General features: G+C 46.1%; 1 protein-coding gene across 30 annotated transcripts in view; it reads right to left on the reverse strand.

Moving 5' to 3' along the window:
* Positions 1-27,025, reverse strand: part of SPRING1 (SREBF pathway regulator in golgi 1) — a 319,961-nt gene that overhangs the window by 217,255 nt on the left and 75,681 nt on the right. For 13 of the 30 annotated variants that reach the window (XR_014234479.1, XR_014234480.1, XM_082355781.1 and 10 more), the window contains exon 5: positions 4,085-4,150. The exons of the other annotated variants lie outside the window; for them this stretch is intronic. Coding sequence is in view for 11 of the 13 variants with exons in the window: in XM_082355781.1 (XP_082211907.1) it covers positions 4,085-4,150 (66 nt within the window). In the remaining 2 variants the exon portion in view is untranslated. The remainder of the gene's footprint in view (positions 1-4,084; positions 4,151-27,025) is intronic. 30 annotated transcript variants of the gene reach the window in all.

Below are 27,025 nucleotides of genomic sequence, written 5' to 3' on the forward strand. Positions count from 1 at the left end.
CACAGAGGATTCATAGGCAAGGGAGGAACATGTCCAGAAAGAGAATTCAGGCAGCTGCATGAGGGATAAATTACAGCAAGGACTACACAGTTCCTTCCATGCCATGTGGCCTAGAGGTAGGATAATCAACCATCCTGGATCACCCAGAACAGAGGGAGTTCCTGGGACATGGGATCTTCAGTTTTAAAACTAGGAAAGTCCCTGGGACTTCCCCGTGGTCCAGTGATTAAGACTCTGCACTTCCAATGCAGGGGGCACGGGTTTGATCCCTGGTCCAGGAACTAAGGTCCCACATGCCATGCAGCACAGCCAAAAAATAATAAATAAATAAAATTAGTAAGTAAACATTAAAAAAAAAAAAACTAGGGAAGTCCCGGGACAAGTTGGTCACCCTAATTCAGTGCAAATAGCATCTCCTGGAGTTGTGCAATACTGATTCCAACTCCTGCCCTATAAGGCATGCTTTCCCCCACCTCCTCACCTGCTCTCACAGATAACCTGTCTCCTGTCCCTCAGTTCTATTCTGCCGAGCAACGACTAGTTTATTGAATTAATACATAGGGATGGATTGCATGCTTATCCCTTCTAGGTAATCTCTGTGCATTTAAACAAAGGCCTCCTGGAGACAGTGTTTAATCCAGTGGAGTGACTCTAACCATAAACATTTTTAACCCAGGCGAGGTGGGGAAGACTTGGGGGCAGTAAGAGGGGGGTTGCCTGCATCACATCCCCCACATCCTGTCAGCCGCTATCTAGTTTACCTTGCACAGAGCCAGCTCTGTCGTCCTGGCTTTCCATTCACCCTCCTCCCCTGCCAAGCAAGCCTGCAGGAGCCTGGCCTGCTTAAATATTCTGTAAATAATGCTGACTACAGAACTTTATAGATAGACTCACAGAATCATAGCAATAGGATCACAGAATGTCAGAGTAGAAACAGATGCTAGACACCATAGAGTCCAGGGTCAGAAAATACACTGCACTCATGCTGCCACTTCCCCCTGCCAAGCCCATGGCAGACATCGCTAATCAATCATGACACTGTCTAGCTGAGCTTGTTTGTAGCCTTAGAATCCTTCGAGGCATTCCAGGAAGCAACTACCAATTAACTCAGATCTACTAATAATAGCTAAGGTTTATTGAATACATTTACTGTATTCCTTTTCCCACACCCTTTCTCACTAGTACCACTTGAATCACTAATTGTTTGCCAGGCCCTCTATATCAGGGTTTCTCAATCACAGCACAGCTGATATTTGGGCTGGATAATTCTTGGTTGTGGGGGGCTGCCCCATGCATCCCTGGCCTCTATGCACTAGATGCCGGTAGCACTGCCCCCCGCCCCAGTCATGACAACCAAAACTGTCTCCAGGCATTGCCAAACGTCCCGGGGTGGGGGGGGATGGGGGACAAAGTCGTTTCTGGTTGATAACTATTTGTTTATAGATTTTCTCTGATCTTCATAACTCCTCTGGATTTTTATTTTACAGATGAAGAAACCAAGGCCAAGAAAGGGCCCAAGACTAGTTGGTGACAAAAGCAGGATGCAGGGCCCAAATTCTCCTCCAAGGGCTCTTCCTCCTCCAGCCATTCGGGAAATTCCGTTCAGCTCATTGTCTTTGGCTGCAAATTCCCGGGGGAAGGAATGGAACCTGCAAGGCTGAGAAAAACCAGATGCCTAATCGATGCTCCTGCATTTGACAAGGGGCTGGAGGTGGACGGGGCCTGATGCCGCATGGTAAACATCTCAGGCTCTTCTCCCCTGAAAATGGCTCTGGGTGCAGAGGCAGCCCCGGGGAGAGGCTATCTGGGAGCCTGTGATGCTTGAAGTGGCACGGAGGCTGTTCGAGAAGAGGCAGCACTATTACTAATAATACCCTCCTTCCCGTGAACGTTGACAGGGCTCTCCCCACTCCATGGGAAGCACAAGAAATCTGGCTTTGCCCCCAGAGATTTGGGATTGAAATCCTGACAGTTTGGACATACAGCCCGTGGGCAATGTTTCCCTTCTCCGGGGCCTGTGTCTGTGCCAAGAATTCCTAACAAAGGGGGGGCAATTAATTAATTTTAAAAACCCTTAAAAAAAAGGCGCATGCAACTGACTGGTAAGAAACTGTCCATTTTTCTCCTTGGTAGCGATCAAAATGTCGCGAGTTTCTACACACGTATTTCACAGACGTTCCATAAATCCTCTCACTGTGCTTCTTCCCTATAAGTAAGGTCCCCTGGGAGGTCATTGAGTTTCTTCACTACATATATTCAAGAGAAAATTGGATGTAACACTTAGAGAAGGCAGCGGTCAGGGGAGGAGGGGGGGAGTGGGGTTGGGTGGTGGAGGGTGTCTGAGGAGAGAGTATAGACTGAAAGTTCAGGGCCAAGGACAGCGACACCCCTTGTCTTGGAAATTCCTGACATTTCCAAACCATCTTTGGCTTCTAGTGCACAAACAATCTCTTTGTGCTATCTTTTTATCCCTTTTACGTATCTATTTCTGACTACAAAAGTAATACTTTTTTTGCACAAAATCTGAAAGGGGAGAGGAAAGTAGAAAGAAAAAAAACAGGACTCCCCCCCCCCCAAAAAAAAAACCCACCTCGGATCCCAAGGTTTCTTGCTTTGTTCTGTTTTGTTTTGAAGATTTTCCTGGGCAGTTTGATAGCATCATTTCAGCCACGGGGGTCCCACTTTCAGTGTGTGTGACAGTCACCCAGGGAGCTTGTTAAAACTGCAGAATCCCCAAGCCTGTACTCCCAAGGGTGGAGGGTTGTAGGTCAGGGGTGGGTCCCACAGATCTGCGTTTTAATAAAACCCTTGCTTGACTCTGATGTGGGCGGACATTGGACCACACTTTGAGAAATAATGAGTTTCAGGTTTTTCAGACCCTCGGCAAATCAGAGATGCGAAAATCCAGATTTTAAACAAAAATCGGTGTGGGGGGGCGAGGATTTGTTTTCTGGAAGGGCTTGGCTTAAATAGGCATTTCCCTTAGTGCCGTTAACATATGATTCCGTTCACACTCGGTGATTCAGCGACGCAGCCAGGACTTCATCTGCGGCACTCTGGGCCAATACGGCAAAACGCCACCTTTTTACAGAGCAGCGGTGACACCCATCTGCTCAAATAAATTAACGTTTCCATCTCAAATAACTCATTTGGCTGGATCATCAAGGTTACACGCCAACTCAGAGAGGGGAGGAGGTGATGCAGGGGATGGGTGGCGGGCAGGAGAGGCATTTTGCAATGTATAAATTGCAACACCGCTGCATTTTTATAGCCAAAGGGTGGGGGGGAGGTGAACACAGTTATAGTGTAAATCACAGGCACCCGGTTACTGTCTCCTTCCATAATTCCCACTGATGCCTTGGGGTAGGTCATAGCCAGGGCTGTATCAGCTGATGGGTACAGAGAGCTGGGGCCGATGTTCCTGTGCAAGATACTGTGTGGAATATGCGTGAGCATGTGTGTGTGCACACGTGCATGTGTGTGCATGTGTGTGTGTTTTGGGGGGACAGTATCAAGAAGTGGGGATTGTTCTAGACAATAAGATCAAGAAGTTCAGTGAAGGGCACAGAGTACGTAGTGGAAAGGTATTTCTTTTCTTTTTTTTTAACTTTGTACTTTGAAATAAATTTAGAGTTGAAGAAAAGATTCAAAAATAGTACAGAGATTTCCCGTATATGCTTCACCCAGCTTTCTCTACTGTTAACATCTTACACAACTATTGCACAATGAGCCAAACCAGGAAACTAACATTGGCACATCACAGTTAATTAACCTACAGGTCCTATTCCCATTTCACTAGTTTTTCCACTCATGTCTTTTTTCTGGTGAGCGGGTACTTTCAAGTCAGAGGGATTTGGGTATGAATCCCAGCTCTGTCACCGTGAAACTGCCCAAGCCCTACCAGCTCTCGGAGCCCTGGTTTCTTCCCCATAAAATGGGAGATGACCATCTCCACCTAATAGCATCCTGGTGACGACTGCACGCAAAACTGTGTGTCCAAAGCTCGGCGCGGAAGTAGGCACCAATGTTCGTTTTCTTTTCCCAACCTCTTTCAGTGGAGCACACTCCATCCTCAAGGACAAACCTGGACATTTGCATAAATTCCTGTTGGACCAGCTTGACTTAATCTCAGCTGCTGGATCAAGTGGCTCTGTTTTGGAAAAAAAAAGAAAAGACAGGAGGCGAGGAAATTAATTAGGAAGCCATTGGAATAACTCGTGTAAGCTAAGCCTGCACAGTGGCAGCAGAGAGGGAAGGAGAGGAAAAGTTTAATAAACATTTCAAATGCAGAATAAAGAGGAGCTGATGACGGTTTGGATGTGGAGAGGGGAAGTGGGAGGAGCCAACGATGAACAGATTATACTTCTGAATGACTGCTAATCTCTTTCACTGAGATGAGCAAGAGGGAACCAGCTCAAGGGAGGAGAGAGGCCAGAAGCAATAATAACCCTAACCAGCACTTGTTGAGTGCCTGCTGTATGCCTGCCAGGCACTGCACTTAGCGCTTTCCGAGAGCGATGTCACTGAATTCTCTTAATAACCCAAGAAAATTGTGACACAGAGAAATTAAGTCACTTGCCCACATACTTTTTGGGGGAAGTATTAAAACAAAGTACCTGCAGGCAGGACCGGCTACGTAATTTGCCAGGCTCACTGCAAAATATAAATGAGAACACCTTGTTCAAAACGTATCAAGAACTTCAGGACGGTGAGAGCCAAACATTAAACCAAGCACGGAGTCCTTCTGAGAGTGGGGCCCGGTGTGACCGCACAGGTCTCAGGCCCTGCTGCAGGAAATCTATATGAAGGCAGGCAAGAAGAAAGACTTTGAGACAAGAAAAAAGCTAAGAAAAAAAAAAAAAAAGGAAGAAGAAAGCTAAGGAAGAGCACAGACGGCCACACTCACTGCAAGCCGCAAGAGAAACTCACAAGGAGTAGCCGGCAAGTAGAAGCAGGAAGAGGAAGACGCAGTCAGAGCCACCGGGGTTGAAGGAGCCCCTCTGTTTGCCAACTGGGACACTGCTGTTGGCTTCGGAAGCCCAGCTTCTCGGGAGGCGGGGAGGCAGAAGCCGACTGCATCACACAGTGGGCTGAATGGAAGTGCGGAGTCGCCGGGCAGCCCTGGTATTCTTATCTCAAGAGGTTCTCCCCTTGCCAAGATCAGAGGGCAAGTTTGTGGCACCACAAAAGTGATTTTAAAAAAAACAAAATCAAACTGCTGAAAGACTGCTTCTCATTTGGGTCCCCTGGGCGCTAAGAAATGCCTTCCTCCTGCTCTTTCTCCCCCCCGCTTAGCCTCACAAATGTTTGGCTGACTCCATCCTTAAATTGTGGCCGGGGACTGGAGCTGAAACGCCTTTGAGGATTCTCGCACAGCAACCACTAAAATCTCTTTCTGGGGACTCAAGTGCTGCCAAGGCTTCAGTGTGGCCAGGGGGGCTTAGATCCGGGAACGGGCTACCTTCCTTTGTTTGGACAATTGTAACCAGGAGGGACAAATCATCATGGGCTGTTTATTTATAGATATTGGCCGGGCTGTTGGTCTCATTCCGAATAAAGATACTAAAAGGAAAAGAGGCAGCTCGTAGCTCCTAGACTCAGCCTCACAAAAAGAAACTTGCCTTCCATTTCAAAGCCTCCTGTTTTCAGTGTTATCCTCCTGAATGTCTTCACTCCCCTTTTCCTTCCTAAGCCGTAGAGTCCCCAGACTATTGGAAGCTCCCCCAAATGACTGGCCTTCCACCCAAGGATGTAGATCACCACTGACATTGGCACTGAACCCCTAGACTTCCCATGACTGGTTAATTCCTGAGCCTAATAATAATCGGTGTTTTCAGGAATTTGTATGTTTCTAAAGTCACAGGACTTGTCCGTACCACAGCGAAAGTTTAACTTTTTAAAAAACAGACTTCATTTTTGGAGCAGTTTTAGGTTCACAGCACAACTGAGTGGACAGTATAGAGAGTTCCCATGTGCCCCGCCCCACCAACACACACAGCCTCCCCACTATCCACGCCTCCCGTCCCAGTGGGGTATTTCTTACAGTCGATGAACCTACACTGACTCACCATCACTGCCCAAGTCCATAGGTGACATGAGGGTCCTCCCTTGGTGTCGTACACTCTATGGGTTTGGACAAATGTATAATGACATGTATCCACCATTACAGGATCATACAGACTATTTTCATTGCCCTGAAAAGTGCTTTGTGCTCCACCTATTTATCCCTCTCAACCCAACTGCTGGCAACCACTCATCTTTTTACTTTCTCCATAGTTCTGCCTTTTCCAGAATGTCATATAGTTGGAATCGTATAATATGTAGCCTTTTCAGAGAAAAGTTTAATTTTAACTTTTAAAATGCATGCTTAATGTGGAAAAACCCAACTGCACAGAAGTAGATGCCATTTCTGGTGTGAACTAGTCTGTGCTATGCTATGTTGCAGCCCCAAAATCTCAGTCACTCCTAACGAGTCCATTTCTCAATTATACAAAGTCTGATGCAGGACAATGGGGACTCCCCCAACCTCAGCACATGGAATCAGAGTCACTGCAGCAAAGGGGAGAGTAAAGTAAAAAACTCCCATCTGCTTCTAAATACCTCCACCCAGAAGGGACACACAGACACACTCACTCCAGTGGCCAGATTAGTCACTCAGCCCCTATCAAACCACATGGAGACGAGGAAACGGATGTGAACACAGGGCTATGCAGTGAGCATGACTGTCTCTGCCACAAACTGAAAGTTATCTCCAAGCCCCGATCCTGCTCTGCAGAGGTAACTAGCTCCTGGTAACAGCTGGGTCGGTATCCTTCCAGATCGTCCTCTAATATATGCGTATTTATGTACGTTGTCCATAACCTGGTCTACTACACAGTCACGTGTCATACGTAAAACTTCTTCTTTTACATAAATGGGACTGTACTTTGCCTGCATTCTTGCAATATACTTTGTTTTCACTTGACAGTGTATCTTGGGCATCCACTGCAGTAGAGATGAGTTTAAATGTGATTTAACAATAAAACAGTGACAGTAAACTGTTCTCTCTGGTGCTCTCTGCTCTGGTTGTGAGTTCCCGGGCCACAGGGATAGCATCTCATCACTGGTGCCATTAACTGGGGCTTTCCTGTTTACTAGGCGTGGTGCTAAGTGACTTACCCACTCCCAACAATGCCAGAAGGTCGATGCCATTATCAACTCCCTCCAGTGTTCAGACGATGTACCTGTAGCTCAGAGAGGTAAAGAAATGTCCTGTCCAAGTTCACACGGCTGGTGAGTGGCAGGAGGCAACCTATTGGACTCCAGAACTTGGGTTTTCTCCTCCTCCTTGCCTGTGGTGCATCTTCGAAGCCTCAGTGCCTACCCTGGTCTTAGTACTTGATAGGTGCTAAGTAGTATTTATTGAATAAATGGCTAAGAGGTGCGCAAAGACTGAATGGAATCCCCAAAACTATTTGCAAATGGCTGTAGGCACCTATAGACTTACTGTCACTATCAGTCTCCAGACTCTTAAATATAATGTGTACTTGTATTCGTATTCTGATGATACTACAAATTCCTAAGGACCTAAACCATGTGTTTCCTGCTAAGTACCTCCAACTCCCACCAGCACAGGGTGAGAGCATCTCACCGTCCTGATGGGAACCCCCAGGCTCCCTCGCACTTACACTGAAACCCCCAGTCCCACCAGGCAGTGCGCCTCCCCTCTGCTCACAGATTTCCTTCACTCCTCTGTGTCTCTGCTCAAATGTCCCTCTCCAGAGGCCTTCCCGCACCCCTACCTTGAAGAACACACTCTGTCTTCTCCAAGCTAGGAGTCCTCAGCCTCAGCACTAATGACGTTTGGGGCCAGGCGATTCTTTGTGGTGGGGGCTGTCTTGTGCATTGTAGCATGTTGAGCAGCACCCCTGGTCTCTCCCCACTAGATACCAGTAACATCCCCCATCACCCCACCACCAGTTGTGACAACCAAAAATGTCTCCAGACATTGCCGACTGTCCCCTGGGGGCAAAGCCACCCCCACCGAGAACTCCTGTTCTAAGTGATTAGCATGTACACAGCAAGCTCTCACTCAGAAAAGGTCAAAAAGATGAACCTATTCTAAGAGGCTAGCACAGCCCCTCTAAAGAGGCATTTCTCTGTGTCCTTCTGGAAATGACCCAGACCACTAACCATGGCAGCCCTAGAAGGAGCCTAGGACTCGTCTTCTGTTAAACAGAATTAGACCTTCTAAGCAAAGATCTTCTGTGAAAAGACTTTCTGGGATGTACAGTGGGGAAATGCTCAGGTTTTCTCTTTGCTTCCTAACTAGCCACAGAAGGGGAAATGAATAAGGGAAGTACGTTCATTCTTCATTACAGCATCCAAGAATTCCTGCCTGGACTTCTCACTCAGAAACCAGGTAGGGGCTGCTGACAGGAGCAGCTGGGCTGATAGGCAGGGAGCCAAGGGCTGGCTTAAAACTCTTTCCAGGTCTACTCCAGAATAAAGTTGTCTCTCTCTATATAACTAACCCAATTCCATGGTTAATAACACAAGTTCGGAGTGAGCCTGAGAAATTCATGCTGTAAATGAACAGCTGAAGCAAAAGCAATAAAATGTATTCATTTGGGACACCCTCTCCCTGGGGTTTCTGGCTTCGAAGGGACAATCCAAACCTGTGCTTCAGACCTTGCCATTTTCCTGCGGGTCTGACCTCCAAGGCAGGGCATGCCCTAAACCAACCAGGAAGCTCCTATGTGTGCCCCCAGGAAGCTCAGTTGGAGGCTGGCTGCTTTAAGAAGTACCTTCAGCCCCAAGCAGGGAAAAGTGATAACTGTTTTGCTTCTTGGAATGATTTTCAGGTTCATTCATTCAAACATTCTGCAAATGCTGATTGGGCCCTAACCACGTTCCTCGTGGTCTATGAACAAGTGGTTAAGAGTGCTGCTGGCTCTGAAAACAGATAGCTCACTTAAATGCCAGCTCTGCCACTTACTGTGTGACCACAGGAAAGTTACTTAACTTCTCTGAGCCTAATTTTACTCATACGTAAAACAGGGAAAAAAAAACATCTACCCCTGGGGCAGTGATGATTAAATGAGATAATGCATGTAAAGTGCTTAGCAGAGTAGCAACAAATGGGAAGCAGATATTGGTATTATTATTACTAATATTATTACTCTACATTCAGAAAAATGTAAATAGCTTTGTAATCCCTGGACACAGAGTGCAAAGGGACAGTGATGGACAACAAGGCTGGCTGGTAGATAGAAAAGCATTGTTTCTGACTGGCAGAGGATATGGAAGCATACAATCTTAGAACAGAAAGGCGTATTCTTGATTATTCAGTTCAACACAATTTACAAGTAAGGAAGTAAAGTTGAAGTACACGGATTTGGGGTGAAGTGACTTGTCCAAGGTCACAGAGAAAGTTAAGGGCAGGCCTGGGCCGGACGTAGCTCAGGCTTCCTGACGCCCAGAGGCTTTTCCATTGCTTTATCTATCACTGATGCGTGGACGAAAGGGAAGTACCTCCTCCCTCAATGTAAACCAAGTCCATGGTCACAGACAGATGTTCCAAAGACGTTGCTGGTGGAAAATTCAAGTTGACATATAGTGTTTTTAAGGAATGTTTCCATAGAGATGCACAAATAATTAGAACAATAATCCCTTATACAGATAGAAAAGAACCATTCATTCGAACAGGATGGGTAGAGGGGGTGGGGGTGTTGTGCTTGTTCTCCCGGAACGGTGGACAGAAAGGCCAGGCTGAACTCCAGAAATCAACATTCCAGATGGGGGTAGGGGGTGGGGGGTGGACTGAAACCTTTTGACAGTCCTGCTCATGGATAACACCCAGCCTGCACATCTGCATTGAACAGCATGTTTTTCTGTAAGCAGGGCCCTGGCTGAGGTGCTGACCACAGAATGTCAGCTCCTCTCTTGAAAAGCATTTCTGCCTTATGAGTTTCCTCTTGCTACTATAACACATGGCCACAAACCTAGTGGCTTATAGCAACACAAATTTATGTTCTGGATGCCTGAAGTCTGAAATCAAGGTGTCAGCAGGGCTGGTTCCTTCTGGAGGCTTCAGGGGAGATGGGTCTCCTTGCCTTTTTCCACTTCTGGAGGCTGCCCACGTTCCTTGGCTTGTGGCGCACTCCTTGCATCCTTCCAATCTCTTGTTTCCAACATCACATCTCCTACTGCTGATGACAGCGCAGGTGCGGGTGTGTACTAGTTGAGGGGTATTTGGAAAGGTACTTAACTCCTCTGAGCCCCAGTTTCCTCTTCAGAAAGACAGAGGTGATGGGAACATGTTGAATGAGGTATGTGTGAATGTTCAGCACCCGGCCTGGCACACAGTAAGGACTCAAGAAAGGCCGCAGTTTTTACGACAACGATGATTATTATTACAGCCACCGTCATCATCCAACACTCTCATTTCGATGACAGAGCTCAGGGGACACAGATGGAGAGGTGTGCCATCTGCCAGGGGTCTCAGGAAAGACTTCAGAAGAGTTGAGCCCAGAGCTGGCCTGATCAGAAAACTGTGAAGGAATCTGGCCAACAGACAAAAGGGAGAAGGGGCGTTCTGGACAGAGGAACCTGCACAGTGAAAGGCACAGGTGTTGGAAAGTATGTGGGGCATTTATAGAATCTGGAGGGCTCGGGTGGACAGAGTAGAGGGTCAGGGGTCAGTGTCAGGAGGCAGGATGGATGGCAAAGAGCTCAAGAGTTAGGTCTTTGGAATCAGGGGGGCCTGGGCTCAAGCCCCAAGGCTCCACTTAAGAGCTCTATAACCTGGGGCATCTTTCTCTCTCCCCATCCTCCTTTGTAAAAAGTGGGTGGTGACAGCACCTACCTCCCAGGGTTGTTGCAATCAATGATTTGGGAGCGCTGGGGGGTCCCTTGGAAAGGGCTTTGCAGACCTGGCTGAGGAGCCACTTTCTCTCCTCTCATTTACCCTTCACTCTATGCCCTCTGTCCCTTCTCCTCCGCCAACAGGAAGTCTGAGCACTGACCTTCCTAAACTCATGTTTCTGTCACTGGCCTTCTGAACTTAAAAATAATAGTTTTTTCACAGGTGGAAAAGATGTTACGAGACCTTTGCTCGCCTATAAAACGTGGGTAATGATAGCATCAGCCTCCTATGGTTGCTTTGAGGATTCGCAGAGACCGTGCGGAAGGTGTTTGATATCGTATTGTGGGAGGTTAATGGCGTAGGCTCTGGAGTCGGATGGATTGAGCCCAGATTCTGGCTGTGTCAGTTACCAGCTCTGTGACTGGGCAAACCTCCTTCAGTCACAATCCCTAGCCTGCAAAATAAGGATGATAATGTCAGTCACAGAGGACCTCTGAGAGGGGAGTACTAAGAGAGTGACTAGGATATACTCATTAACTATTATTATGATGATGCTCTTTTCTTTTACATATGAGGAAAATTATTCTCAGAGAGGGGAAGTGCCTTGCCCAAGGTCACACAGCAACTTGGTGGCGATCCATCACACAGGAGGCAGCTTCCTGTAGGATCAGAGGTCCAGGCGAGTTCTTGGCACAAGTTCCAGTGCCTGGAACCTGAGACTATGCAGAGCGCTCCCTCTTCGTAGGCTGTTTTCCTGTGTGAAGGGCAAGGTGGTATCCCCCAACCCGCAGCCGACAAATCCGCTTCGGTGGCCACTGCATCCCAGGGCTGTGCAGCTCCGCCTGCTGAGGAATCAGATGGCACCAGCAGACGGTCTCTCCATGCTACTGGAGCCTGAATCGCTCCCATCATTTATTTTGGACAGGACACAAGATGGGATATCAAAGGAATCAGCTGCTGGTCAGAGGAAACGGCTAAGGGGCCAGACCTCCTCCTGGGGCTTCCAGGAGCAGAGTAAACACTCTGTGCGAGTGGGAATCTGGCTCCCCCATTTTAATCTGACTTTATAAATTGAAACTTAATCCATTCAAAGATATAAGAGGCAAACTTTCCTGGTATAAAGGTTTTTACTACGAAAAAAAAAAAAGTTAGTTTTATATACTTTTTTTAAAACTGGAAGTATTTATATTTATAGAGTTCAAGTTAAGATTGAAGAGTTTCAAGCAACAGTTGGGGCGAATGAAAGGAAAGGGTTAGGACTCCTGGTTCCCCACATTCAAACAAGCCAAAGGATGACCTTTGGCTCAGGGTTGCATTTTTCCATCGTGCTCTGCTGAATAAGTGAGCTTTTCAGACTTCTTGGGAGCAGATGCTGGTGTGAGTAATGCCTTCCTTTGCTTAAGGCACAACATAAACACCCCCTAATGCCCAGTCAGCGTGCACACAAGATTTCAACTACCATCCAGGCCAACAGGCACCACTGCCATTAAGAGGCGATTGCCACCGTCTGGCTTCAACAGCAAGAATGCTTGAGGAAGAGGTTCTGGGGAGGGAGGCTCATGGGGGCCACAGACGCTAGTGTTTGCGGCTTCCATTCTGAGTGTGGGCAACCAGGTCATGGATGGGGTGATGCTGACATTTTCCTTGGCAGGTAGGGCATGGTGGAAAGGACAACGACCTCAAGGTCAGCAGATCTGGAGTCAGATGCCCACTGCATGCCCAAGTCTACCCTCAGCTTTCCCATGTATAAACTGGAAATCTCCAGGAGACATACTCTAAGTTTTTTTTGTGTGTTGTTTTTAATAGACTTTAATTTTTGGAGCAGTTTTAGGTTCACAGCAATGTTGAACAGAAAGTACAGAGAGTTCCCATATACCTCCCACATATCCACACATGTGCAGCCTCCCTCATTCTCAACATCCCCCAGCAGAGGGGTACATCTGTTAAGTACAATCGATGAACCTACACTGACACGTCATAATCACTCAAAGTCATAGTTTACATTCAGGTTCAGTCTTGGTGTTGTACATTCTATGGGTTCTGACTAATGTATAATGACATGCATCAGCCATACATGTATCAAACAGAACAGTGTCACTGCCCTAAAAATCGTCTGCATTCTGCCTATTCTTCCCTGCTCCCACCCAACCGCTGGCAACCACTATCTTTTCACCGTCTCCTCAGCTTTGCCTTTTCCAGAATGTCATATAGTTGGAATCATATAGTATGTAGCCTTTTCAGGTTGGCTTCTTTCACTTACTAATATGCATTTAATTTTCCTCCATGCCTTTTCATGGTTTGATAGCTCATTTCTTTTTAGTGCTAATAATAGACCACTGTCTGGATGGACCACAGTTTATTTATCCATTCACCTAGTGAAGGGCATCTTGGTTGCTTCCAACTTTTGGCAATTATGAATGAAGCTGCTATAAACATCTGTGTGCAGGATTTTGTGTGGACATAAGTTTTTAACTCCCAAAGTCTGAAAACCAAACCAGCTGTGTCTCGGATATACAGCATCCTTTTGATAGTTTGCAGTCTAGAAGTAAGCCCAAAGGAATTTACTCTGCTGTGTCAGTCACACCAGCCACTAGAATCTGAAAAACTATAGCTAAGAATACCAGGGAAATGGCTGAAGTGGAGATCAGAAGCTATGAATTATCTTTATACCCATGGGAATAACAACCTTTTGTTCAACCAGTTTTTCATAGCAGAATCAAAAGGTTATGAAGGAAATACTCCCTCCACCTCCGCCCGGGCCCCGCCAATCAATTAAAGGCATACCTAATTTTATTATGCTTTGCAGATATTGCATTTTTTACAAATGGAAGGTTTGTGGCAACCCTGCGTCAAGCAAGTCTATCGGCACCATTTTTTCAACAGCATTTGCTCACCTCCTGTCTCTGTGTCACATTTTGGTAATGCTCGAAATATTTCAGACTTTTTCATTATTATTATATTTGTTACGGTGATCTGTGATCAATGACCTTTGATGAAGGCTCAGATGATGGTTAGCATTTTTGAGTAATAAAGGATTTTTAACTTAAGGTATGTACATTGTTTTGAGACATAATGCTAGTATACACTTAACAGACCACAGTATAGTGTAAACATAACTTTTATATGCACTGGGAAACCAAAAAATTCATGTGATTTGCTTTATTGCGGTGGTCTGGAACCAAACCCGCAATATCTCTGGGGTCTGCCTGTACTATTGTTAGGATGAACAACAATAGAATTGCCCTCCACTTCAGCCTGTCTAGGATTCAAAAGTGCTTTGGGAATGCTAATTCATTCATCTTCACAGTAACCCTGGGAGTGTTCCACTAAATAAAAACTGTATTATTTTTACCACTACAAAATACATAGTGCCGTTCTCTTGATGGAAAACATACGCTAGCTATGATCTGAAAGGAATAACGGTGAGAAAATGCTCTGGGTGGTCTGAGCTCACACGGACAGTCTGAATAACTCCCAGACGTAAGCACTGCACCCCGACCTCTGCACTGGTTAGGAAGCGTTGCTTCTGAAGGGTCAGGGCCGGGAAACACCTTCTGATGACCTGAGCACCACGGGGCCCTGGGAAGCTCTTAGGTTCACTGAGTTTGAGTCTCCTGAAATAATATTATTTATTTTTCTTGGCTCTGCAGCTCACTTACTGGGTGACTTTAGGGAATCACGTAACCTCTCCAACTTTACTCACTTGTAAATGGGTTCATTGTTTTTGCCCACCTCGTGGAGGTGTTATGCCCATAAAACAATTGAGGGCGTACCAGTAAGGCCCTTTAATCATTTGGTGGGCTGCCTCAGAAATCCTAACTGTGCACAGTGAAAGAGCTTACAGAGATGATTGAGGTCCTGGCCAGCGATCACCAACTGGGGACAGACTTTGCAATCAGCAAACTAGTGCCCAGGCTGTGGGGACCTGGGGCAGTGCAGGTCTGGGGTAAATGCATGGGTTTCTGAGTCGGAAAGACCTGGGCTCAAATCCCAGCTCTGCCACTTGCTGGTTGTGTGACCTTGGGTAAGTCAACTAACATCTGAGCCTCCATTTCCTGTTCCATGAACTGAGAAAACCCAGTCTCTTAGGGTTGCTATACGGATTAAATGAAGCATCTGACATTTAGTAGGTGCTTAATAAAGGGCAATGGTTATAAGGGTCTGTCATTTTCCATGAGGTCTTATGAATGTAATGCAGTGTTTCCAAAATGTGCAGTATTTTTACCACTTATGGGAAACAAGGAGAGGGTTTTAGGTGGGACACGGAAATTCTTAGATATGTGGAATTAGGAACAAATAGGGCACATCAGACTGTTACTGATTAGAATGGGGATACATTTTTAGAAAACGAGTCAATTTTAAAATGATAGTAAAGAAGTGATTATAGGGCTTCCCTGGTGGCACAGTGGTTGAGAATCTGCCTGCCAATGCAGGGGACACGGGTTTGAGCCCTGGTCTGGGAGGATCCCACATGCCACGGAGCAACTATGCCCGTGAGCCACAATTACTGAGCCTGTGCGTCTGGAGCCTCTGCTCCGCAACAGGAGAGGTCGCGATAGTGAGAGGCCCGCGCACCGCAATGAAGAGTGGCCCCCACTTGCCGCAACTAGAGAAAGCCCTCGCACAGAAACGAAGACTCAACACAGCCATAAATAAATAAATAAATAAATAAATAAAATTAAAAAAAAAAAAAAAGAAGTGATTATATAGTTGGACTTGGGGGTAACAAAATTTGAAGGTGGTATACAAAAGCCTTAAACCACAAATGGCTGATGGCATAGCACAAAGGCGCTGGGGCTAAGAGCAGGTTCTGAACTTAGATTTATACCCATCAGTCATATGGCTGAGGCCAGGCTCCTAAGTCTCTGTGAGCCTCAGTTTCCTCACCTATAAAATGGGATGATAGTATCTAGGAAGGTAAAAATGAGGTAATAAAAATAAAAGCTCTTGGAAAACTGCAATAGCACCATCCAGCATAAGAGAAACCTTTTTTGTTTTTTTTTGTTTTTGTTTGTTTTTTTGTTTTGTTTTTTGTTTGTTATCCCTAATGTGTGCTTTGACAGAGAAATAATCTACGCTTAGCTGCCAGCTGATAAGACTGCAACATAGATAAAGTTCAAAGTCAAGGATGGTTTCAATCCCCACCCTGCCATTTACCATCCCGCAGCCTTGAGCAAGCTGTTTAAAGTTTCTATGCTTCAACCTCCTCACCTGTAAAAAGGGGTTAATAATAACAATACCATTTGCAATTCAACTCAAAGGCCAAAAAGGCCAACAACCCAAAGGAAGATGGGCAAAAGATGTGACAAGACAGAGGACCAAAGGTGAAATACAATGGCTCTTCAACATGTAAACGTATTCTCTATCTCACTCATAAGATACATGCTAATTAAAACCACAATGGGTATGACTTTTTATCATCACGTTTACAAAGATCAGTTTGAGAAAGCTGTGCTGGTAAGGTATAAGAAATAGTTTTGCCTTTATAGTGATGGTGAGGAGGTAAATTGTTACCACGTTTATGGAGAGCAATTTACAATTTGTCAAGAGTATAAAAGTACAGACCCTTTGAGGCTGAATGCTAGGGTCCACATTGTAATCCCCAGAATGTGTGTTACCTTATGTGGCAAAAAGGATTTAAGATTAAGTTAGGAATTCCGAGATGGGGAAATTATTCTAGGTTATCCAGGTGGGTTTGATGTAATCATAGGGGTCCTTATAAGAGGGAGGCAGGAGATCAGAGAGGAGGAGGCGATGTGCTGACGGAGCAGAGATTAGTGTCCTTTGGAAATGGAGGAAGGGGCCACAAGCCAAGGAAGACAGGTGGCCACCAGAAGCTGAAAAAGGCAAGGAAATGATTTTTCTGGAGCCTGCAGAAGGAATCTGACCTGCCAACACCTTGATTTTAGCCTGATGAAATTGATTTTGGACTTCTGACCCCCATAACTGTGAGAGAATACATTCTGTGTTGTCCTGAGCCACTCGTTTGTGGCTAAGCAGCCATAGGAAACTAACACACATTCTGCCACTCAACAACCCCACTTCTAGGACTTCATCCTGTAGACACACCTGAGTAGGTACAAAATGATGACGCACGAGGTTATGCACTGATCTCTGCAGGTCAGCTGTTCTGTCCACGAACAGGTTCAGGCTGTGATTTCATGCTGTCTGTAGGGCTCAGTCACACCCAGGTACGTTTCATCTTTCCCATTACACTGAAACTGGCAAAGCGACACCTCTCTGCCAACCCCGCGTCCAGTGTTGAAATTGCAGGAAGATCACCATTGCTGCAAGTTTCCAGCTCACACTCCCAGGGTCAAGTGCTAAGGAAGCCCCTCATTATTTAGTCCCGAGAAGCCTGCGGGTGAGCCCAAACGGAGCTCTCCTCTCTCTACAAACACCATACACCACTCTTTGTCTTCACTGCAGAGCGAGTCTTTTTCCTGACATGCGAGAAATACTCCTGCGTGAGTATTTCTCAAAGAGGGAGAAAGAGGAAAGCAAAATAAATGTATTTCCATGACTTCGAGTACAAATCCCTGTGTGGGGCCTCGTGCCATCCTCAGAGCTGGGCTAGAGCTATTTTAAAACTAATGTCGTGCATGAGACGAACCTACTCGATTGAAAAATCTTCTGTTACAGGATAGAGATGGGCAAGAAATCAGCGCTGGGTCTCTCCGAGTGCTTGATTGTGGCTGCATCAGCAAACCTGCTCCGAGTTGACCGTAAACCTTTCGCGGGGGACTTGGGAGGCAGGGCTGACAAGGCAAGTTGAAAACCTGAGCCCCTCTGACTAGCAGTCCTCCCAGGCTGCTAAAAATACCCAGCGATCTGCTCGAAGCAGGGGCAGGCCAGGCAAGACTTTCTCCCCCACTCCTCCCCCACCTCCCTGTGTCGGGGAAGAAAAGGGGCCAGTTAAGGAGGTGGAGATGGTGGGGCAGGAGAATTCACCAAATACAAGGTAAAGCAACTCTTTTTTTTTTTTTCAAAATACAGTTATTTTTCAAAAAAGGTAAAGCAACTCTTGCCAGACCTGGTGCTGTGTGCCAGGGACGCAGAGGTGTCTCCCTAGACTAAAAGAGCTTAGATGGAGGTGAGGGCAAAGCACGGACTTCAGAGCCAGAGAGATCTGGGCTCGAATCACAGCTCTGCCATTTATACTTGTTTGTACGGTCCTGTGCCCAAAGCATGTGGTTTTATAAGCCTCAGTTTTCCCATCTGCAAAGTGCAGCTAATAATCCGAACTTGTGGACTCCAAGTTTTAGGGATAATGTATGGCAAGTGCCTGGCACAGAGTGGGTTCTTTACAAATGGTAGCTGCTATTATTGCTCTGACAGTCTAGGGAAGAAAGATCTTTAAAAGCAAGGGGAAATCAAACAAGGAGGAAAATTGCATACAATCCCAGGGTTGTATGGTTTGGGTAGCAAGTATCAGAAAAATTCTCAGGAAGGAAAGGTTCTTGCTAAGACCTCACCCAATCTCTAGTCATAGAAATCTCTCCCAAGCTTCTGAAGACAATAAATGCTGCATTTCTTCCAGCCTGCCCCGATCTGCCAAGGCTTTGTCCTTTTTTTGGAGCGCCATTGCAATATTCACCCATTTAGTGTTTGTAGCACTGATTGGCATCATTCCTTCTCTGACACCCAGAGAACTGGAAAATGACAAGTGTGCGATAAAAGAGTAGATCAGAGGGTTTGGGTGGATAGCAAAGAGTACCCTGGGTAGAGGAGGCAGGGAGCACTAGCAGACGAGGCACGTGTATCTCTCAGAGGCCAATCAGAAAACCTGGGCCACTAGACACACCTGCCCCCACTTCAGACACCAGCCCCAAGTGGGGTCCCCAGGCCGCCTGCACGTCTGGCCACAAAACCAAGGGGTTCCCATGACCCATTTTGGTTTGATTATTCCCTAGAACAACTCACAGAACTCAGGAAAGTGCTATACTTATGATTACGGTTCTGTTGTAAAGGACACAGATCAGGACCAGCCAAAGGAAGAGACACATAGGGTGAGGTTTGGGAGGGTCCCGAACATGGAGCCTCCCTGTCCTCTCCCCGGGAATCAGGGCATCATCTATGTGTTCCATCATCAACGTGAATCCTGGCACAGCTATGTTTTCACCAACCAGGAAGCTCTACCAGGCTTTTTTGTGCAGAGATTTGGGATTTCATCACATAGGCATGATTGATTGAATCACCGGGAACATACAGGGATGGGGATTCTGGGAAACATGGGTGAGCCCAGTCAAGGTGATGTGGTAAAGCCACCATGTACATGAGACTGGTGAGAAGCCAACCCCAAAGCAAGCCCAACCCTCATGGTGGGGGGCAGGGGAGGAGACACCCATCTCCACGGTGTGAATTAATGGGTGGTAACAAAGATGTTTCTAGAACAACCTTGGAGCCCCAGGACTCCGGGACTACACTGACTGTTCCTTTGGTCTTTTTAAGACTGCAGACACCCTGGGAGGAGAAGTCATCAAGACACAAGCCTAGACTCACTAGAATCTAGGGGATTTCTGGTCCTTTCTCTGCATCTAACTTGTTTTCTCATCCTTGACTGACTCAAACCTCCAATGCAGCAAAGCAGATTTTGTTTACCCATGGTGTGTAGGACTGAGTTACTCTTTGGACTGTGTTTCTATATGAGCCAAAGGCAGACCCAGGAGCCCTCAGGCTGATGGCTTTGCATGTCCCTCACCAAATCCATGCACCGTCATCCCCATTAAGGGCTATGTACAAAGGACCTGACACGGACCACAGGCTGGGTGAGCCTGTGAGTCCCACTTCCTGCAGGAAGGACGGGGTCTCTCCTGCCACCTCCTTCAGCCTGCCTCTCAACTGTTTCACAGCCTGTTAGCACTTCTGTCACAGAGGAGCTGAAACTCAAATCAGTCCATTTCACCACCTGGAAGCCCATTTAGAGGAGACAATGGAGGGGAGTGGGGAGCTCAAGAGCTAACATGATGACCCAGGTTATCAGTTCCTTCCAGATACTCATTCACAAGGTATCTGGGGATAATTGAGACATACAAAGAAAGTAGATGCAGAAGAATATTCTGGATAACAGATCCACTTCTGAGGAACAGGCAGATAGATCTGATAATGTCCTCAGTTTCCCAGGAATTGTTTAATTTCAAAACCCCGTCTTGTTGCTGGGTGAGGTATCTTTATTTTTCCATAGAAAAATATGGTCAAAATATCTATAGACTAGAGACCAGCACCTCAGCATTCATCCTTGATTTTTCCCTCCCTCTTCCCCCACATCCAAGCCATTAACAAGTCCTACAGCTGTGACCTCCAAATCACTTCTCAAGACCACCTGCTGCTCCTTGCCTAGCTCCAGGCACTGAGCTAGTCCCAACTCCGTTGGCTCTTGCCCTTGTGACTGTAACCGCTTCCCAACCGGATCCAAGTATCCTGCCCTGCCAACATGGGCTGCTGTCGTGTTCTGGTAATATGACGTATTCTTGGCTGCCCTCTTGGAATAAAGAATTGCCCTCACGTGAGTCCCACCTGCTCAATGTTTTAGAATACAGAACGCAAATTCCCAGGCCCCCCTGTGGGCGTGTGACCCAGAACCCATGCACCGGCCGCTCCTCACGCACTGAGTCCCAAAGCTCTGGGTTTGCTGGTGTAGATGGCAGAGACCCCCGACTGCCTGTGGCCAGAACAGCAGCAGCAGTGGCCCAGAGGCTGCCAGTCGAGCTGGGACCCTAGTGGCAAGCTGTGCTCGGAGCATGTGGTGCTCAGCGTCAGCTGCACAGGGATTTAAGCATCAGGCCCCTTTGCAGGCATCATTTTGGGGGCTGCTCTTGGAAGCTTAGTTTCAAGTCTGGTCCTCTCCAATAACTTTGAGAGTGACCTCACATCATTTTTAAAAATCTCTTTTCTGCTTAAACCAGAGTGGATTCTGTTGTTTACCCTAAGAACTGCCTGATAGACCCCTCTGCAGTCTGTTCTCCAGGCGACAGCAAAAATGAGCTTTTTAAAAGCTGAAATCAAATTGCACCCCTTGCCTCCTCAAGAGCCCCTGTGTGACGGGATCTCGCTCAGCTCTCCAACCTCATCCGACCCCACACTCATCCTCTTGCCCGTTCTGCTCCAGCTGCACTGGCTCTGACACAAGTACCTTCCCAGCTCCCGACTCTGCACCAGTGATTCCCTCTGCCAGGCAAGTTTTCCCTTCGGCCCTTCCCATGCTTGACCCGTGGATCGCAGGTCAATGTCACCTCTTCAAAAAGGCTTGCCTGCACCATGCAGTAGCTGAAGAGCACACCTCCCTCATTGTTCTCCATCTGACCACACTGTTGATTCCTTCAGAGGCTCTACCCCAATTTGTAATTATTTCACCTGTTTACTTGTTTATTGTCATGTCATTGTTTATTGTATTACTTGTATTGTTTATTGGCTACCTCTAGATGGTAGACTCTATGAGGGCAGAGATCAGTTTTCTCATTAATGCAAGGCCCCCAGACCTAGCACACTCCCTGCTCCATTGTAATAACTCAGTAGGTCTTAGGTGAACGAATGAATTAGCATTGACTGAGCTAGAATTGTTATAGAACCTGTGCTATACATACATATTAACCCACTGAATCCTCACACTAACCCTATGATGTAGGTACTATTATTCTCCCTATTTTACACATGAGAAAATTGAGTATAGAAAGGTTAGGTCATTTGCCCAAGGGCACACAGCTAGTAAATGGAAAGTGTAGTTTATACCTAGATAGACTAGCTTGGGAATCCATAGTCTCAACTAGAGCTGCCTTGAAGGAAGGAAGGAAGGAAGGAAGAGAGGAAGGGAGGAAGGGAAAGTAATGAGTGAAAAAATGAGTGAAAAGGATATAAGTCCAATATTTCCAGAAGCAGGGCAATCTTTAAGGATTCCTTCGAGTCCTAGGACTCTATTATTTGAATAGAAGCTGACTAGGGCTGCTGTACATAATGAGCATTTGCACTCACAGAGCACGTGGGTATTTTACCAATCCCCCTGCCAGACACCAGTAAATATTACATCCACATCTCGCAAGGGAATTGGGGTTTCAAACTCAGAGTCACAGATCTTTTACTGTGTGCTGATTCATAGACCCTCCTGTGAAACTCAGAGATCCCCAGGAAGAGAAGAGTTTGAGCTTCCCAATTTAAACCCTGCAGGAATAACTGGGCTGGTCAATAGGTTTAGATATTAGCCAAGGTGAGCCCTCCAAGACATCTCATTTCACACCCTGAGCACAGTCAAATTCACACATTCAGGTAATGATTCTCTTAGCTGCCCCACCCCCAACCCCAAACACTTTTTGGACTGAATTCTGAACAAGTCAAAGTGCATTTTTCATTAGCAATGGTAGAAAATACCATTTTGTCATGATTATGATGATATTTACCATTAACTGTTCTGTTATGATGTTATAATATACCGTTACAGATGATGTTATGAACAATAGAATCTCCATATCTGGGTCTCTTCTGAGTATCTAGAATAATCACGATGGAGATACAGTGGAAACCACAGTCATATTTTCCCCAGGCCATTAAAAAGTGAATGAATTAAATAGGATATGACCAGAAGATTTGAGACTTCCTTGTTTTAAAGATTAATAAACAGGTCTGTACAAAGATACCGATGGTGTTTCCCCCAAGAGCTGAGATTCAAGTGAGCTCTGTTTTGCTCTATTTATAGTCTCTGTATATTTATATTCTCTTTATTTTTTTCTGCATTTTTCTGAGTTTGTTGGTATTCTTTTTTTAATTAATTAATTAATTTTAAATCGAAGGATAGTTGATTTACAATGTTACGTCAGTTTCAGGTATACAACAAAGTGATTCAGTTATACATATACATATATAATATATATACATATTTTTTTCAGATTCTTTTCCATTATAGGTTATTACAAGGTATTGAATATAGTTCCCTGTGCTATACAGTCGGTCTTAGTTGTTTATCTCTTTTATATATAGTGATGTGTATCTGCTAATCCCAAACTCCTAATTTATCCCTTCCCCACCCCGGGTATTCTTTGTTGGTAAGGATGTTTTAGTTGTTTTTATAATTAAATAAAAATAATAATAAACCTATTTTTGAACAAGTAGCCAAAAGAATGCATTTGATAAGTCACTCTGGACATCCATCAATGCGGCAACCTTGTCATTCTATAAGTTCTACAGGGCAATGTGGCTAAAGGATGGGGTGTGGGGGGATGGAGAGCACAGCCAAAGAGGTTTGAGGGGAGACCGGCAGATGCCTGGAGCCCAAAGGAGGCAGGAAATGGAAAGAATCGATCTAGAGGGTTTAGGGCTCAGATAGGGCACGAGGCTGTTCCATCTTTAGCGCTGAAAATCCTGTGTCCCAGGAAACCCTCAGTCCCGGGCACAAGGGGACAGTTGGTCAGCCTACTGGGGAGTGAGGTAGTTCTGTAAAGAGACAGCAAACTTAGAAGGCAGCTGTTACCACCTTATGACTTTATCTGTCACCTCCATGAACATTCAGAATCCTTTAATAAAATGGCTTGTCCAAGAGGTCTGCTCTTTCTCAGTCCCCAAGAGGCCCCCTTCATTTCCTGAGAGATGACTTTATTCTCTATTTGTTTTCACAGTGGTCTCTTTAAAGTCTCAGCTGTTCCAGGGAGAGTAAATAGGTTTTAAAATTAATTATCAATTAAAGGGAGGTTAATCGGCACTGGGCTGGCCATCTATTTTGTCTGTAACTGAGGCAGCCCCCCTGCCCCCGCTCCAGAATCCAAAGACCTACACGAAGGCCAGTAAACCCTGGCAGCAGAGGCTGTTCATATGTGATCTGTGGACTGATGAAAACAATCCTCAATGTTTACCTTTCCCCTGTTGGAAGGTGAATTCTGTGGTCATTTTGATTTTCCAGCTCATCAGTATGTATGCCAGCCTTCCAGGTGGGCTTACCAAATTAAAAAAAAAAAAAGTAGCTTACAAATATTTTATTGGCATAAAGATTTTTCACCAACCCCCGCTGCACTTAGGGAAATTGCCACGATAGAGGAAATGAGGGCAGCAAGGCCTAGAAGAACAGCGCATTTGTCACCGGGCGTGTATTTTCCCCTGTAATTAACATCTGGCACATCTTCTCATGTCCTGATTTCATTTAAACTCAGTCTGATTTCTTCTAAGCTCTTGACATGTGATCCTGTGTCTCCCTTGCTCCTACTGGAAGGCCCAGGGTCCCTTCAGGTGGGGAGAAGGCTGTGGTTTGTGTCAATAATGATCCTTTGCTGAATTCCACAGCTTCATCTGACCTCATCATTAATGAATATTTATAGGGAGCTGATAGGGAGCATTTGCAAATTCGGCTCAGGCCAGACAGGTGAGCACTTGCAACCAAGACGATTACATCACCTGGTGTTATGACGGGCACACATATGGAAATACACCAAATTACAAACAGGACCCGAGAGGATGGGGCAGGCTCTCCTCTGCATTCTGTCACTAACCTAGAATGCCTTAAAATGAAGAAAACAGGACTTGCAAAAGCCATGCATCATCTGGGTATTCTGGGAATGTCAATTGATGATCTGAAACCCAGGGAGTCTCTTGGGAGTCAGTCAGTGGAGTGTGAGAGTCCATCGGTAGCATTAGGCGAAGACGCATGTGGGAACTGCCCTGTGACCACAGTCATGCTTTCTCCCTACTTTCTCAGCTCCTGACCCTCTGTTAGGCTCAGAAGGGTCAAACCTACGAACCTACGCTGGTGGGTGACATGGGGGCCATCACAGGCCCCGGAGGTCAAGCATGTTCAACCCCTGGTAGTACCTTGCGAAGTCACTCTCAGTCACTCTGTCAGGCACAGGGGGCTGGCGTTAGCCCCACTAAGCAGAGGAAGATACTGAGGCAGAGAAAAAAAGGGACTCAGTGATTAGGGAAGGGGACCAGGCTTACTGGAGAGGCGGGAAGAAAAGCCCAGTTCGTTTTCCGACTCCCAGGCTGTAGTTCTGGCTCTGGCTCCCTGCGGTAAATGTGTCCACTCCTGTTTCTTCCTCTCCATCCTCCCTTCTCCGGGTCAACATCCATTTCTTTTCCTTCCTCTTCCTTCTTCCTTGTATCTCTTAAACTGGGGTTTCTCAATCTCGGCACTATTGACAGGGCCAGGTAATTCTTGGTCTTTGGGGGCTGGGCTGTGCCCTGTAGGATGTTTAACAGCACCCCTGGCCTCTACCTACCAGATGCCCATAGCACCCCAACCAAGTTGTGACAACAAAACATGTCAAATTCACAGAGACAGAAAGTGGAATGGTGGTTACTGGGGCTGGAGGGTGTAGGGAAGGAGAGTTAGTATTTAACGGGTATGGGGTTTCAGTTTTGCAAAATGAAAAGAGGTCTGTGAATGGTTGGTGGTGATGGTTGCACAATAATGTGAATGTACTTAATGTCATTGAACTGTACACTTAAAAGTGGTTAGGAGGGTAAATTTTATGTATGTATATCTACCACAGGTAAAAATAATAGTAAAATAAATGATTTAAAGAAAAAAGGAACTAGAGCTGAGTTCAATAGGGAAATGCCAGGGATGTGGCAAAAGCACTGGAGTTGGATATTTGAATTCTTGTCTCTGTCATGAGTTTTGTTCTCCCCCAGCAGAGAGGAAGGAGAGCATATGGACACAGCTGCACTTGTCCTAAGAGAGAAGCTACGCTGCCCGAGGCTCGAGAGACCCAGTTATCGGCGAGAATCTTGGAGAGCGTTCTCTGTTTCTCAAATCCTACTGCTCTCCCCTTGCCCCCCGTCCCACGTTAAAGAAAAAACAAACCCACTCATCATCTTAACCCAAGCAGCTAACAGAAATAGCAACAACCTCCTTGTGTGTCTCTGTGTAACATCCCTGCGATCTCTTGTTTGCAACGATTTTCTTGAGACACTATTTTAAAAGCCCCTATTGGCAAAAAGGGAGACTGCATCTTCTCCACTGGCAGCCTGCCCGCTCCACCCTGCTCAACCCATTGACTCCCCCAAATATGAAAAACCGAGGACAATTTGTTCCGATCTGCCACCGTGAGTGACGAAGGGAGAGGCTCCGCTGTCACCGTCTCAGTGGGCTTTCTGCAAAGCGCTCCCTCTGGGACTGTGCAGTTCACTGGTCAGACCGGCTCCCACCCGGCCTCTGAGCGGAATTTGCTGTGAATGGGGTTAATCTATACGGTCCAAAAGGTGACCACCAGAGGACTCAAAAGCAAAAGGGTGCAAGGTTGGAAAACCTTGCCGCTCCAGTCGGCGAGAGGCGAAGCTGACCCAGGTCAGTGATTAGGAGTTGCTTTGAAGCAGCCTGAGGGGCAGCATGGAATGGGTTATGCGGTGTGTACACAGTGTGTACAGGATCATTTAACAGGGTGGAAAGGTGGCGAGTTTTCCAGATTGCTTTAGCACTCTTTATTTACCCTACAGAAGGAGGTATGAGTGAACTGGACAGCTGACGATTCTAAACAGGAAGTCTATGGTGCGTGTGCGTGTGCGTGTGTGTGCGTGTGTGTGTGTATGGTTGGGGTCTAGAGTCAATCTAAGATTTCAGGCAGAAGTGAGATGCCCTGTTGCTCTCTCTGCTGAGCCATGAAAGTCTGTCTCAAACAGCCGAAAGTCAGAGCTGGTGAGTCTGGGGGACAAATATTGGCATAGCTTTTATTTTGAGCAGTCAGGCTATTTCAGCTTCCACTGTGCTCCTTGGGAAAATATTTTCCAGGAGCCGAACTGCGTCCAGACACAAAACAAAACCTTTTCATGCCGTTGGGAGTTAAATATGCAGGGAAATAGAGTTTAGCATGTTTCTGTAAATATTCATTGATTCAGCAAAATGATGTTAGCACGGGCAAGGCACTGTGCTCTCTAGGTCTGTGGATATCAAGATAAGAGCATTTTTAAATGACATATGTTTAAGTAAAAATACCTTGTGCTTAAACACCAATGTATCTTCCTCAATTTAGGACAGAGATCAGGTAGAGGCCCAGTGTGGCAAACAGGGGACATCCCTTTCCCTGGATGATGGGAACAGCCTTCTTGTTTCACGTTACTTCTGCTAACTACGCTTCTCAGAGTGAAGGTAAACATGAAGGCCAAGGGAGTTTCACAAATATTTGCTCTTTGGTTAATATTAATGTATGTTCATGTTTGCTCGAATTTTCAAGTATACCCTGAATTGGTACCAACTGGCCATAAATG

Source organism: Balaenoptera borealis (genome assembly GCF_965194805.1).
Source record: "Balaenoptera borealis genome assembly, chromosome: 14".
NCBI lineage: Eukaryota > Metazoa > Chordata > Mammalia > Artiodactyla > Balaenopteridae > Balaenoptera > Balaenoptera borealis.